This window comes from Myotis myotis, unplaced genomic scaffold (assembly GCF_014108235.1).
Source record: "Myotis myotis isolate mMyoMyo1 unplaced genomic scaffold, mMyoMyo1.p scaffold_m19_p_14, whole genome shotgun sequence".
NCBI lineage: Eukaryota > Metazoa > Chordata > Mammalia > Chiroptera > Vespertilionidae > Myotis > Myotis myotis.
Window position 1 is genome coordinate 44,192,747 of NW_023416318.1, and position 15,956 is coordinate 44,208,702.

General features: G+C 54.2%; 1 protein-coding gene across 2 annotated transcripts in view; it reads left to right on the plus strand.

Moving 5' to 3' along the window:
- The window catches only part of OTOF (otoferlin), a 72,212-nt gene that overhangs the window by 11,320 nt on the left and 44,936 nt on the right, over positions 1 to 15,956 (plus strand). For both annotated transcript variants that reach the window (XM_036335123.1, XM_036335122.1), the window contains exons 2-5: positions 34 to 92; positions 9,555 to 9,643; positions 14,895 to 14,994; positions 15,556 to 15,737. In XM_036335123.1, coding sequence (XP_036191016.1) covers positions 34 to 92; positions 9,555 to 9,643; positions 14,895 to 14,994; positions 15,556 to 15,737 — 430 coding nt within the window. The remainder of the gene's footprint in view (positions 1 to 33; positions 93 to 9,554; positions 9,644 to 14,894; positions 14,995 to 15,555; positions 15,738 to 15,956) is intronic.

The following is a 15,956-nucleotide window of genomic DNA, read 5'->3' on the forward strand; positions in this document are numbered from 1 at the left end:
GTCTGACTCTAAACTCTCCTCTTTCCCACCCAGGGCAGTCCTTCCACTCCCGGGTCCTGGAGAACTGCGAGGATGTGGCTGACTTCGACGAGGTAGGATTCTCACAAGGGCAGCTCGAGCCCTGCGCCCTGCGCCCAGAGGGAAACAGCACCTCCCTGCCTCCTGGAGGTGCGCTGTCCCCAAATCCTGGGAGGCCGGTTTGCTTCAGGCACTGATGCCCAAGACAGCCCCATGCAGGGCCGCTGACCCCCGCCTGCTGCCAGGCAGGGCCTGTCCTCTCTGGAAAAGGCCCACTGGTGCTGAAGGCCTCAAAGTGAGGGGAGGGGCTTTCCTCCCCGCGTTCCCTGGGTTTGTGGAGGGCCCAGGCTAACCCACCCACCTTCCAACAAAGACAGTCTCACAGAAACCTCACCCCTTTCTCTCTAGGAGCAGGGGTGCCCTTCCCACTGTCTCCCAGGAAAGCATTTTTTTTCCCTTTTGAACCTCAAGCACAGAGGGTTACGTTTTCCCCTAGAGCAGTGGTTCTCGACCTTCTGGCCCTTTAAATACAGTTCCTCATGTTGTGACCCCCAACCATAAAATTATTTTCGTTGCTACTTCATAACTGTCATGTTGCTACTGTGATGAATCGTCATGTAAATATCTGATATGCAGGATGGTCTTAGGCGACCCCTGTGAAAGGGTCGTTTGACGGCCAAAGGGGTTGCGACCCACAGGTTGAGAACCGCTGCCCTAGAGCATGGCCCATTGCCTCATTGGTCCCTACAAGGCCCACTCTTGTTTTATGCACGTGTATATGCATGCATTCTCCTTTAGTCCCACACTCCTTCCCTCCATATACAACCATTCTAATGTGTTTAATGTGCATCTCTTGGTTTCCTGGGTGCTCTTACAAGATTATCATTGTTTGTGCGCGTGTAATTTATGTTTACTGGAATGGTGCTGTGTTATATATTTCATTTTGTTTCACTGAGCACCATAGTTAATTCCATCCTTCTGGCTGTGCCAACCTGTTGCTTCTCCCTGCCGCACAGCGCTCCATGGGACACACCCACACACATGAGGGCGAGCTCCACCCTGGTTTGCCTGGGACACAGACTTCCAGAGCCCAAAGTGGAACAGCCCTGGTCAAACCAGGATGGGTTGGTCACCCTACACCAGTGGTTCTCAACCTTCCTAATGCTGCGACCCTTTAACACAGTTCCTCATGTGGTGGTGACCCCCAACCATAAAATTATTTTCGTTGCTACTTCATAACTGTAATGTTGCTACTGTTATGAATCGTCATGTAAATGTCTGATATGCAGGATGTATTTTCATTGTTACAAATTGAACATAATGAAAGCACAGTGATTAATCACAAAAACAATATGTAATTATATATGTGTTTTCCAATGGTCTTAGGCGACCCCTGTGAAAGGGTTGTTTGACCCCCAAAGGGTCTGGGACCCACAGGTTGAGAACCGCTGCCCTACACGTTTCACTTACACACTCCCCCAGGAGGTAGTGCTTTCATTATTACAGTGGGGCCTTGACTTAATTCGTTCCGAGACCGAGCTCGTTAACTCAAATTACTCTATCAACTCAATGCAAAAAATCGGCCGAGAGACAGCTGGTATCTCAAAAAACTCGTTAGTCGGGATACTCGTAAGTCAAGGCCCCACTGTATTCGGTTTAAATATTTCTTACATTCCCCCATGATTTTTTTTTGTTTGTTTTTAATCTTTATTGTTGAAAGTATTATATATGTCCCCTTTTTCCCTCATTGGCCTTTCCTACCCCACCCTCCCTTACGATTTTCTTTTACCCCCAAGAGTTATATAATTTTCTTTAGTTTTCAAATACATGTGATGTTTTAGCTCTTTATTTATTTCTAGTTTTATTGCATTACTATCCAAGCACATAGTTCTATGCTATTAATTCTATGGAATTTATTGAGACTTCTGTTATGACCTAATTCATGGTCATAACTGCATCCTCAGCTTAAACAGAATGTGTTAAGTGTAGGGTTCTCTATAGTATAGTGCAATATAAGCTGAAGCACGTTATGTTATACAAGCGCAGGCTTACCAGTTAGGTTATTCTATTTTCTGCTTGTTTTTCTCTGCTTGGTCTATCATTTTCAAAATTGAGTGTGATAGAGCCTCCTATTATAGTTGCTGATTTATATATTTCCCTCTGCAGTTCCATCAGTCGTTGCTTGATGCATTTTGAGACTCTTACTGGTTGCTTATATGCTCACAGTGGCTGGATCTTCTTGTCTATTTTTCCTTTTGCCGTCATTTAATATCCCTTTTTGTCTCTGGGGATGTGTTTTACATTAATTTCCATTTTATCCGTGGCCAGGATTGCTATCTCAACTTACTGTGGTTCATTTGCCTGGTATATCTTTTCAACACTTTTATTTTCTGGTCATATTTTTGTCATCTTTTATTTTTAATATTTCTGTGTTTTTAAATACAAGTGTGTCTTCTTGGGGCATGTATTACTAGACCTTATTTTCATACCCAATATGAGAGTCTTTGTGTTTTAATTGTTTAGTTTCATCCATTTACATCGATGGTAAATGTTATAAGGTTGTAATTGTTGTAAGGCTTATTTCTACCGCCATCTTATTTTATATTTTTTACTTACTCTACTTTTGTTTGCTTGTTTTCTCCTTTCCAGCTTTCCATTGAATAAATCACGTTTTCTTCTGTTAGTTTGAAAAGTCATACATTCTATTTTTGTTTTCAAGGTAGTTACCCTTACTTATGATTATGTATCCCTATTGATAGCTTAAATTATTATTATTTCCCCTTGGACTTGTTTTCCTTCTTATTCAAGTACTTCCTCCTAAAGCATTTTTAGTTTGGGTCTTTGTGTAACATACTTAAAGCTTTAAAACTCTGAGAATATTTTTTCTTATTTCTTCCAATTTCAATGAGTTTCATTCACTAGATATAAAACTCTGGGTTCAGAGTTCTTTCGCAACCTCAAAAATATCATTCCATGTTGCCATTGAGAAGCTGATGGCCATCTGATTCTTGTAACTTTATGGATGACATTTTCTTTCTCTCTGGGAAAAAAAAAAGTGCGATCCCTTTATCTTTGGTATTCTTAGATTTTATTATAATGCTTCTGATTTTACATTTCCTTACCTTTCCTGTTTTGCACTATCTTGTGAGCCCTTTTAATTGAAGGCCTTCTATCCTTCGTTTATTATAGAAAATTCTATCTCCATTATTTTTTTCAAGTATTCCTTCCACTCAGTTTTTATATAATTCTCTCCTTGGCCAGCCCCTATTATTAGATGTCAGTACTTCTGTTTGTAGCTGTGATTTCTTAGCGTTTATGTTTTTTGGTCTATCTAACTTTTCCTGCTGCCTTCGGAGGGAGTTCTTCAAATTGATCTTCCAAGTTTACTCACTTGTTCTTCTTTGTGATCCCTTGTCCTGGTTTCATTGCTCATATATTTCTCCATGGTCCATTGGTGCTCATGACCCCGCTCCAGCTGGTACACCTGTTCGGCGTGTTGTCTCCTTTGGAGGAGGGGCCTCTCCAAGTGGCTCTTTACTTGCCTGTTCGCGTCCCTCTGGTGTCAGCGGCTCTGTTGGTCACAAGTCTTCAAAGGCTGCGTCTGTTTCTAGGGGTGATGGGTGGGATGGGCACCAGAAGGGCCCCAGTCACCAGAGAGAGTCGGGGCCTCATCTCTGAGCCTTTAGGGAGAAACATGGTTGACAGAAGGCAGTCTAGCTTTTTAACAAACTGGCTGTGGGGTTCACGGAGAGAAGGTGTGAGCAGCTGGTCTGTCCACACCTGTTTTCCTCAGTTCCCTCCCAACAAGGCTGTTACCCCAACTTTATCAGTTAAGGAGCAAGCAAGGAGCGCCCGAGGCCATGCCGGGGAGAGGTAAGGGCAGAGGGTACACAGACTTCCTCTGACCTGTTCTCCCACTGCCGCTCCCACTCACCCCCGGCCCAGGGTCAGCCTCCGTCCACCCCACACAGTCAAACAGCCCTCGACCTCCCTGGGCTCCTCTGATTTGCTTACCGATTTGTTTGCTGTTTCCTGGAATCCATATTTCCCTCTTGCTTCTGCAATTTCTCCAGCTTGACTTTGGGGCAAGAACCAACAGCCTCAAGTCACCATCTTGGCACCATCTTGGCACAAAGCAGAAGCTCTGATGTGATCCCCCATCACAGCTCACCCCTCCTTCCCAGGCTCTAGCTCTTACGTCTGGCTGGGTTTGGACTTGGAAGGGCCTATGTCAGACTGTTCCCTTTGCGGCTGGCATTTAGCTGAGCAGTCACCATCCTGAGGGGCCACTCGGAACCTCTGTCTCCTCCTCACCCTGGGCCCGTCCCACACTCCTGTCCCTAGGCCCAGAGCTACAGGCACCGGGAGCAAGGCTGCGACCTTCCCCCCGGGCTCTGGAGCAACCACTGATCACTACAGCCCCAGGCTGTGCCCTCTCCCCTTCCGGGTGAATTTCTGCCTCAGTTTCTCTAAGTCTCAATACCCACATTTGTCAAATGGGGATGCTGATGCTATGAAGTCTCTTTGTAAAATGATGAACAAAATGAGGAATCATTGTGACTACAGAACCGTTGCTGGGTCCTCAGCCAGTTGTCTTGGCCTCGGGCGAGCCCCACTACACAACCTGCCCATCCTCTTCCTCTCCTTATTCCCTCAATCAGGGCCCCGAGAGGAAGCGGCTGGTTGGTGAAGATGCAGGCTGCCTGGCCCACTCCCCCACAGTCCCGCCTCCCTTGGTCAGGCAAAGCACCCGACTCCCTCCCCCTCCCCAAGTCTCCCAGGGGACATGTCCGCCCAGGCCTCCAGCCAGGGAGCAACCTGATGCCCCTCCAAGGGCACTGCCACTCCTTTCCATTAACTGCCCCCGGGACACCTGAGCCACAGGTATACATGACGTTCGAAGTTAATCACCGTGTCCTTCCCAGGGCTACCTGGCGTGGGGCAGCTGGTCCATGCGCCCCCCCAGCAAGGGACCGTGTTCTAGCACCTCGTGTGTGCCAGCCCCCAGGCTCAACAGCACACGGATGAGGATTCGTGCAGGAACTGGGCCTGGGGAGCCCCTGTGCCAGTGAGGAGAGACCGGGGAAGGGGCGGACGCCAAGGAGGGATGAGCAGAAGCACGCGCCATGTCAGAGAGGAGCCCTGAGATGGGAAGAATCGGTTCTCACCTGGGGAAGGTCCTGCTCACCCAGGGGCGGGCAGGGGCGTTTCTGGTTGTCACAGGGGTGACCCCTGGCACTCGTGGAATGGGGGCAAGGATGCTAAATGACTTGGGGCGTTCAGGACCCTCCGGCACTCCCCCCCAAGAGCCATCGGAGGATCATGACAGCAGCTTCCAGCAGCAGCAGCACTGAGCTGCCTCCTGAGCGAGTCCTCCTCCACCCAACCTCCACCTGCAGAGGATGAAACGCAGGCTCCGAGAACACGCGTCTCCCCCCGCCCCCACCCCCGTGGCAGAGCTGTGAGGGGCAAAGCCGGGGTTCAAAGTTCACGTCTAGGTTTGATTTGAAGCCTCCTCTGGATTTAGCTACTCCTGGGCCTGGCCACCCCCGCGAGGCTTTGTTGGGTGGGAGTCTCTCCACCGCGCCCCCTCCCTCCCCCCGCTGCCTCCATTTCTCCCTCTGAGAAGTGGCCACGCCTGGCCACCACCGGTCAGCAGTGTACACCCCACAAAGCAGGAGAGGCCAGCCTCCCACCCCGGCTCAGGGAGGGCCCAGGGGAGCTGCGCCCAGGCTCGCACCTGTCTCCCCAGCCTGGAACGGACAAATCCTGAGCTTCCTGTCAGTGACCCCAGAACAAGCTTGGAAAGGAACCTCAGCTGCTCCTCACAAAACCTCTGCAGGCCTCTTGGCTTCCCAGAATTCCCTTTTCTCATCCTTACTGCAACCTCAGAACCAGCTCACTAGTACAAAGCACACTGGCTGGGAGTCATGAGCCCTGGGCTGCAGTCCTCACTGAGGTATTGATAAACTGTGACCCTGGGCTGGCCACTCACCCTCTCCAGGCCTCGGGTTCCCCTTCTGTAAAATGGGGATATGCGCCTTGCTCTGCCCGCCTGACAGAATGGTGCATGGCTGAAAAATGAAATAAAAGACAGGAAAGCAAATCCCCTCCTCTACTCAGACAAGGATGAGAGGGGCTGCTGCAGGCTGGGCGGAGTGGGAGGAGGGGGCCGTGGAGGGAAAACAATGCTGTGGACAACAATGGGTGGAAACGGAGCCTGGATAAGGTGTCTCCTTTCCCAGAGGCTGGAACCTGAGATCCCACATTTAACTTACAGCTCTGGAGAGAGAGAGAGAGAGAGAGAGAGAGAGAGAGAGAGAGAGAGAGAGAGAGACAGACAGAGAGGCTTTGCCAGGCCAGCAGCCAGCAAAGGCCCTGCCCTGGAGACACAGGACTGGCCACACCGGACCCACATCAAACCAGTTCGCTCTAAGCCAGGCCCCATGTGGCCAGACCCCACAGGAGCGGCCCGATGACAATGGCGCTTGCAGGAAGTGTAAGAAAAGCAGCTGTTCTCTGCTGAGTGCTCAGCATGTGGCGGACGGGCTGAGAGCTCTACACGGGGCTAGAACTCCCTGGGTGGGCAACATCCCAGGTGATAAGTAGCCACTTCAGGGTTTGAACCCAAGCTCATCTGATTCCACAGCCTATGACCACTTGCAAAGTGGACAAGACTCATTCCTGCCCTCAGGGGGGCTCAGTCTAGTGGGAGATGGGCCCAGAACAAAGAGGGACGATGGGCCTTCTGAGCCCTCGGGGTGGAGGGTCAAGGGGATCTCATCTGCCCACTTTGCTTTCACCTGGAAGTCAGGGGCTGCGAGCTCTGAGGGGCCAGGAGTGTACCTGTCTGGCTCATCATTGGCTTGACACCCAACCCAGGACTCAGGGGATATTGCCAAGTGAAAGAATAAACCCAAGTTGAGTCTTAAGTCTTTAAATTCCCAAGACAGTCTCTCCCCATTGTACCTAAAGCTTTGCACCACACCCTAAGATTTTCCTCTCCAAAATCTAGAAGACTGTCCTTTTAAGGATATTGTCCTGCCAATTTAGGTCATTCCAGACCAGTCGATGAAGCTAGGATAACCCAGGTCATTCTCCAGCCTGCATCAGGGAAACCTTTCCGTGGAGTCCTAGATTGCTGGGCCGATAGGATGCAGAACTCTGCCGCCCAGGCCAGCCAGGTCACGGCCAAGTCTGGAGCTGGAGAACTGGGTCACAGCCCCGTACTCCCAGGGCTCCTGCGACCCCTCAGCCAAGCAAAATTCAAACCAAGCCACAGCCCATGCCTCTGCTTCTAAGGGGGCCAAATCGAGGTAGCAAAGAGCGCCCTGGGCCCCAAGTCCTGTCCTTAAGTCATTTCCCTGGAGCTAGGAGGTTGGTTCCTGTTGCAAAGTCCTGCCTGATCCAAACCCCAGAGGGAGAGGGCAGGTGGGCTGGAGAGGGGGCAGGGGGAGCTGACGCTTGCCTCCACCAGGAAGCTCTTCCCTTGTGCAGTGCTCCTCAAACTTGGCCACACATGGCATCGCCTGGGGGCTCTTACCATACTGATACCTGGACCCCAGCAGAGACTCCGTTAATCAGTCTCAGGTGCAGGGTGGGCCTTGGGATTTCTTAAAGGTTCCAGAAGTGATTCTCATGTGCAACCAGACTTGAGAACCTCTGCTAGGTGCTGGCCTAGAAGGGAGGGGCTTGGGGGAGAGAGAGAGAGAGAGAGAGAGAGAGAGAGAGAGAGAGAGAGAGAGAGAGAGAGAGAGAGAAACTAGTATAGGGTTGAAATGATGGGGTGATAACAGAGGAGCAAACAGGAGAGAAGGGAAATGGAGAGACCAGGGAGAGTGTAGGTGGATGGAAAATGGGGAGGAGAAGCGTGGGGAGAGGGAAGGATAGTCAAGGGGGAGGAAGCCAGCGGTGAAAGAAGCGTATGACACTCACACTCAGGCCTCTCCTTCCTCTCGGCATGAAAGCCCTGAGGACGGCTCAGTCTCTGGCGCCCGTAGTGACAGCCCGCCCAGCCCGGCTCTAGGAGTTACTTGCTCACATTCTCTCCTCCTGGGGCTCCTTCCTGGAAACATCCCTTAAAGGGCTCCGAGCCACATATCCGCCTGCTTCCTCTGGAGTCTCATCTCCAGTCAGAGGCTCGGCTCCCCTCTCCCGATCCGCAAACTGGCTAAGGATGGTCAGCTTTTTCCTCCCGAGGGCCCATGTGACCCATGCATCCTCCATCGCTGGGCTAGTCGGTGGTGATGGGCAAACAGAAGTCCTCTAACGTCATCTCCCTTTTCTTCTCATCTTTCTCTCCTTTCAAAGCCCAAACCCCACCCACAGACCCTCGGTGGATCAACCACCCCTGCCCCTTCATCGCAAGAAAATGGACCTTGGTGGCTCCCCAGCCCTCTCCCCTCAGCACTGAGCTACTGATTCCGGCCTTCATGCGCCTGTTTATTTCCCCGAAGCCCAACAAAAGCAACTTCATTAAGCAAACCGCATACTCGGCTGAGCCGGAAGCAGCCAGGCAGCAGCAGGAGCAGGAGCTGCTTAACGGGGCCTGTGGGCCAGGCCGGCTGCGCCAGGTCACCCTCACCTGCCCTCTTCCTTCCAGCCCAAGGCCCTGCTCAGAACCCTCCCCTCCCCAGCCCCTCCCTTCTCTGTGTCTTCCTCCCTCTCCTTCAGCCCCAGCTGAACCACAGGGCAAGAGGAGGGGTGCAGGGGGTGGTATCAGGGGCCTCCCTGGGACTTGGTCAGTCCAGAGAGAGGGGACATGAAGGCCATTTTTCTGAGATAGTCCTTACCCACATTGGCAGTGACCTTCCAGACTGGCCCATGTCCCCCAGGCCCCCAGCCCCTAGACTGGGAGAAGGAAGCGTGGCTTTGCAACGGCAGACTTGCAGGCTGGGCTCCCAGAAGCCTCCCCAGGGCCTGCTCTACCACTAACGACCGCTTCTCTGAGCCCGAGCTTCTGTCTATACAGCAGAGGACACGTTGCAGCCTCCTGGGTTGTAGCAAAGACTAAATGAATTGATGCACCTAAAGCCTAATAAAAAGTTCTCTGTCAATGGCAGCTGTTGTTACTATTACCATCGTGATTATTTCTCTCTAGCCTACTGAGCAGTCTGAACTCAATGGGGTATAAAAATGAAACAAAATTTAAAAGTCCCTGCCTTCCAAGCTCCCCTGTGAAGCCATGGCTCAGTGCAGTTTGAGTAGACCTCAGGGTTTTCTGGTCGTTTTCCGTTATTCAAAGTCAAGTTCAGAAGGGTTTACTACTCCAATCTGTCATCCTCTTTCCACCTGGTCTTCTCTCGTTTCTCAGGCCTGTAGCCCGAGACAGAGTGGGTCAGGGATGCCTACTCAGGCCCTCCACATCCCCTCCCATGCCAGCTGGGGTGGTTGGAATGAGATGAGATTCCAGATGTGAACCTTGCCCCTGTGTAGAATGGGCCAATGTGAGGGGCCAGCTTCCCTGGGATCCCTCCAAGACCCCACACCCCTCCTGTCATGTCCACCCAAGGCCACAGCCATCCCTCTCTCCTCAGATCTTCCGGTGGCCGGTGGCCAGCAGCATCGACAACAACGAGGTGCTCGAGATTCAGATCTTCAACTACAGCAAAGTCTTCAGCAACAAGTAAGCGTGGGGTGGGAGGGGAGGTGGGTCGAAGGGGCTGGGGGCCTGCCTGCTCCTTGAGCTGCCCTCTCCTTTGGGTTTAAAATGGGACCCATACCCATAGCCTACCCTAGATTGATCTTCTGTTCCCCCATGTTGTCCTCAGAGTCCCCCAGCCCTCCATTGTTGGTCTAGAACACCTCAGCCTCCTGTTCACCCCGTCTGTCCCCAGTGCTTCCTGTCCCCGTCTTTAAGTCTCCCCCTTACACCATGCTGGGCGACAGTGATCCATCCAAGAGGTAATGTCATGGCTGATAATATCCTCCAATAGACCATCTGTAGCTTTGAGGGCAAACTTGTCTCACCATGGAAGACGAGAGCTCTGAGGCAGCGAAGTCCGATGGTTGAGGAGTCGGGCAAACCTGATCTCGGGTCCCAGCTCAGCCATCTGCTGTGTGGCCCTGGGCAGGTTACATAATCTCTCTGAGTTCAGTACACTCCTGTCTAAAAAGGATAAGTACTTACCTCAAAGGGAAGCTATGAGAATTAAATGAGATAGATGTCTGTTCCTCATTCAGTCCCCCAAGTGTTTACTGAGTGCCTACTGTGTGTCAGGCACAGAACCAGGTGCTGGGGATAGGGAGGCGCCTGTCCGCAGGGAGCTTACATTCTGCCATGAAGTGCACCTACATGTGAGCATGGCCACTACTAGAGGTTCAGGCAAGGTTCCCGTCCTTCTCTTTGGGCGACAAGCAGAATTCGGAATGACTCAAACAGACTGGAATGATGGCTAAATATCATAAATACCAATTCCTACCTTGGGTTCAAAAACCAATTGCTCTGGGCTTGCTAACCAGCAAATCCACACCCACTGGCTTGGGGTGGTGCCTGGCACCCAGGAAGCCCCTCTGCCTTTGTCTGAGTGAACAAATACATGTCTCCGTGGGTCAGAGGGTGCCCGGGGTGGGGGGATCTGGGAACAGGAACCAGAAGACTTGAGGGCACCCCAGGTGAGAGCTAGTCACATGACTGATGCATTTGGGAGAAACATGAAATGGTGTGAGAAATGGGACCGATTTGTTCTGGAAGTGGAGGGCGGCTTGGAAACTGGTCCCTCGCTGCCCAGTGGTTCCAGGGGCTGCAGGGAGGAAGGAGAAATTGTCCGAGTCAGGGAGCAGGAGACCCCTGGTTGGCTTGGCCCTGCCTTCAGGAACCTTGGACTTCCCGGTGAGGATGAGTGTTGGGTCCAGAGGGTCTTGTGCTTCCCTCTGCCTGTCCAGGACCCTTGGCAGGGGTGTGTGTGTATATATGTGTGTGTGGGTATGTGTGTGTGTGTGTGTGTGTGTGTGTGTGGCCTGACCCAGGCACCGGTCTCCTGAGGCTCCTGAATAATGCAGGAGCCAGGACAGCAGTGGAGGCCTGGCCGCCTCGGGCACCTGACACCAGGTCCCGGGGGAAAGTGATGAATTATTGACAGGTCCTGGTGCCTGGTTGCAGCTCCACTGTGGTCAGTCTGCAGGCTGTCTGCGCTGAGCCCCGCTTCCTGTTGGCTAAGCACCTGGGAATCCTCCCTGGGGCCAGTCCGGCCTCCGGGGCAGCTGTGGGCACTGGGGGGGGGGTGCCCCCTCTGTGATGGGTAATCTGGACGGGCCCCTTAGGGGAGGTTGTCAGAGGACAGGAGGTTGGGTCCCAGCCCCTTCACCTAACAGCCTGGGGGAAACTGAGTCCTGGAGAGGGCCCTGGCCCAGGGTCACACAGCAGGGTCAGGGCAGAGCCAGGTCTTCAACCTGCTGACCCCAGGTCAGTGCTCCTTGCCCCAGGGCGAAGGGGCTCCATCTCCACTTTCCAGGGGCACTAAGCCCAACCTTCCTCCATTGCCCTGGGCCCCGGCCTCCCAGGCAGCTGCTCCATGCTGACCCACCCAGAGGAGCAGAGGCAAAAGGCAGACCCCACTGATTCTGCAGCCCGGCTGGGCAAGGGCAGCTGGGGTGGGAGGGCTTGCCTGGGGGGCATGCACCCCAAAGTCAGGGCTTCCTTCCTGTCTATAGAGGGGGGCTGAAGGGCCTCATTCTTTTGGAAGCAGTATTAAGGATTAAGGCACTCGTGGGAGCTGTGTTTTTATAGCAAGCATTGTTTTTGCTTAGGTGGTACATTACAGACCTGTAGGAAGACCCAAGTTTTATAAAAATGCTTTTCTTCATACTTTCCATAAGACGAAGACAATATCTATTGTCCATGTCAAAGAGTATTATTTTCTATTTTTGTGTGAGGGAGGTCGGGTGGGGGCGGGGGTGACTGTTAGGAGTTAAAGCCCCCCTGCGGGTCTGTGACAAGCTGATTCCTTTGGCCATGCTGGCTCCCCGTGACCCAGCCCCACCCTCCCGTTGGGGCCCAGCTCCGTGAGGCTGTGCATCTGCCCCCAAAGCCCATCCTGCGAAGGAGTCCAGCCCTGCACGAGCCGTCCAGATAGCACACCCCCTGCACGCAGGGGAGAAGGGCCCCATCTGAGCGTGCAGTGTCGGAGGAGTTTCACTTGGGTGTTCTCACCACCGCACAGCGAAGCGAGGGCATCACCTTCTCTGGGGAGATGGGGAAAAGCCAGGCTCAGAGAGGTCGGAAAACTAGCCAAAGACACACAGCTGCCAGGTGGCGGAATCCCCCTTAGACGCCACCTCTGTCTGACTTCCGAGCCCGGCTCTTTACGCTGCCGTCTACACTGCCTCCCTCTGGGGATGGCATTTCGTCTGCGTGTGCACAGGGCTTGGGCCAGGGCATGAGGAGCGGGGAGGGTGGGAGTTTGCCAGAAGGCAGACCTTGGCTGACGGTGTGATTAAAGCCGGGGCAGGTGGACTAGCTGTGAGCGTAGCTGTGGGCAGTGAGCTCCCGTGAGGGGAATCAGGCAGGGGCTTGAGAACGTGTCATTGAGGGTGTTTGAGTGACTTTTTCTTACTAAAATGCTGGACACGCTCTCCTCCAGGCCGCTCCCAAGTCCAAAGGTCTGAGACGCTACCCTTAGGTAGGCCTGGAAGGCGCCAGAGCTTCTCTGAGCACTTGTGGGGAATAGCTCCATCCTGCCCCCTGGGGGTGTCTTGCTGCCTTGCAGCATCTCTGCTTGTCCTTGGGCCTTCTCTGCCTTCTGGGGCATCTGCCAGGGAAGGATGTCCCTGAGTGCCCCCCCTTCATGGGGTGCTAACCGACTCCTAGCGGAACAAAAAGCCTGAAGTTCCAGTCAGCAAAGGGCAGCAGCAGAACAAATTCTCATTGTGCCCCCGGCAGCCAGCATCATCAGCATCAGAGACTTGTCAGAAACGCGCCTTCTCTGGCCCCACCTGCTGAATCAGATGCCCTGGGGCGGGACGGGGCCGGAGCTGGAGCTGGAGCAGATGTGCTGGGTGCAAGCCTCTCCCAACTCCAAGTTCAAGTTCAGTGACTTCCCCTGGGAAGCCAGAAATTGGCCATCGGGGGAGTGTTTACACCATGAAGTTGCAAAAGCTACAGGTCAGGCCTGCCTTTCCCCTCCCCCAGCCAGTCATCAAACATTGGCCAGTGCAACCAGGTGCGGGTGGGTCCGGTATTTTGTGTTTTAACAGGCCCTCCAGGTGACCCTTCGTGTTGAAGTTTGAACCACTGAGTTAGAACCGAAAGAGGGAGGCTGCAAGAAGACCAGGGTGTTTTTTCATGCCTGTGGTCTGTTAGAATGTCCACACAGTACAGGAGCTGGAACCCCCCTCCCTCACTGTATAAAGATAAAATTGAACTGGAGGCAAGGGCGGGGGTGGGGGGGACGTGGGTCCGGGTCCCCTGAGCCCAGGCCAGCCCTGGTCTCTGTGCACTGCCCAAGCTGGAGACAGGCCAGGATGCTGCGAGGGAAGAAGCCTTACAGCAGAACGAGGTCGGAGAAGCTCCTAGAAGCCTACTCAGGCTCAGAGAGGAGGAATGGAATGGACAGTTCTGCCCTTAGGGAGGGAGGTAGGCTGGCAGGTGGGACTGAGCTCCAGAGGGAAGCATTTCATATGCATCCAATGTGGCTGCTCCCACCACTTCCTCCCGCCATGGACTCCCTGCCTGTTAGTGGGAATTCACTCCATACCTCCCCTCATCTGGATCTGCCATTGATTAGCTATGTCTCTTCCTCACCTTCCTCCTCTGTAAACCAAGGGCAGCACCAGATGGCCCCAGCCTCCCTGCCCCCCACTCTGACACACTGTGGATGCCCCCCCTCGGTGTCTGTCCCTCCAACAGGAAGGGCTGTGTATGTGTTCATCCACATGCGGTGTCGCCTTCTCCCAGAGCAACACCTCCAAACCTCAGGGATGGGGTTCGAGGCAACTCAGCATTAATGGGCACCCACTGTGTTCATTAACGCAGCCAGCAGATGCTGAGGTCTCTGGTGTGCTGGAAATGCCAAATAGAGGCTGAAACAGGGACTCAGCCCTGTCCTGGAGACACTCACAGGAACCCCCCCCCCCCCCAAACCCACACCCCTCTACCACCAGGCTGCTTTCTGAGCGCTGTGTGCTCCGAGCTCTGATGAGGGCTTGGCACAGAGGGTCTCAGTTGGTCCTATAAAGGACACCTCAGCCAAGTTCAGAGAGAACTGGGACTGAGGGCCCAAGTAAACTGCCTGGGAAGCAGGCAACTTGCCCGTGAGTGTCAGAGCTGGGCTTCCAATCCGTCAAAAGCCTCCAACTCCGAGACTGTGCTGCTCACAGCGCTGGCTGCCTCTCCCTGGGAGAGTGGGGATCCCGCCGTCGCATGGTCCTCACCCTCGAGGAGCTTGAAGCATGCCCACGGTGGGCACCACACTGACAAGCAGGGATGCATGAGCCAGCGGTCACGGTTAGGGAGGCTGAACGTGGAGGAGCTGCTCACGGTCCAGTCCTTCCCCAGCAGCCTTTGCGCTGGGCGTCTGGACGCTGCTCTTCAGGAGCTCAGCGGAACCCCGAGTCCATGCACCCAGAGAACAGAAGGCTGCACCGTTCCACCCTGTCTCCTTGGTCTGTGAACATCCCCCTGGGTGCTCACTGCCCTCGAGCACTCCCGGGAAAATGGGTCTCATACATACACCGCACACAGTTGTCAGGGGGTCACATGTCCTCCTGGCCATGCCACCCTGTCTGTGGAGTGCCCCCTCCACAGCCCCGGCCAGGAGCCTGAACAAGCCCTCCCTCTCTCCAGCCTGCTCTCCCCTTCCCTGCCACTCACAGCCTCTGGGGATGTCCCTCCGCACTCTGGCCTCTCCCCCTGAAAACCATGTCCCCTGCGTCCACAGGCTCATTGGGACCTTCCGCATGGTGCTGCAGAAGGTGGTAGAGGAGAACCACGTGGAGGTGACCGACACGCTGATTGATGACAACAACGCTATCATCAAGGTGGGTGGCCCCAGAGAGCACCTGGACTTGCCCACTGCGGGGTCACCCGAGGGCCTGTTCACCTCCTCCCCACACACACAGAGTGGCTCGGGGTGGGGCGTCCTCATGGATGGAGAGCGAGACGGGAGGAGGTGACTCAGGTCAGCCGATTTCAGGGAGGCCACCCTCATCCCTCCAGGCAGCCCTGGTTCAGAGGACCAGAGGGTGACCTACTCCTTGGAACACTGGATGATGCTCTTGACTATGTGCACAGTGGGCTCAGGGAGTCCACCCCCAAGCCAAGCTCAACTCTCCAGGGCGGGCCCTGACCTTGGGCACCTGGGAGGAATAGAGCCAAGAGCTGGAGCCTATTAGGTTGGCTGACTGTGAATGTCCATCTTTCTGATCCTCTGTTTTCTCATCTGCAAAATGGGAGATGGGGAAGGATGGTACCCAGCTTGCCTTCCTCCACTGAGCTAAGCGTGGGAAAGCGCTTTGCAAACATCATAGAGCAGCCACGTGTGTGGGATTATGGTTGCTGCTGCTGTCCTCGCTGCTCACCAGCCCTCTCTCTCCCTCCAGACCAGCCTGTGCGTGGAGGTCCGGTATCAGGACACAGACGGCACTGTGGGCTCCTGGGATGACGGGGACTTCCTGGGAGATGAGTCCCTTCAGGAGGAAGAGAAGGACAGCCAGGAGACGGATGGGCTGCTCCCCGGCTCCCGCCTCAGCTCCCGGCCACCGGGCGAGAAGAGCTTCCGGAGGTAACAGGCTGGGACCACTGGCTGCCCACTGCCCCCCAAGACAGTGGATGCCTAGGCCTCCAGGAGGCCCCCGTAGGCCTGACTGAGCCCAGGGAACAGGCTGAGGTGCTCAAAAGGCATAGCAGAGGGAGAAAGGTGTTGCTGCAGCATCCCCACCCCAGGCCCCTATTCCAGAACTCACAGCGGAGGAGTAGGGTGGCTCCTGCCCCTCAGAGAGCG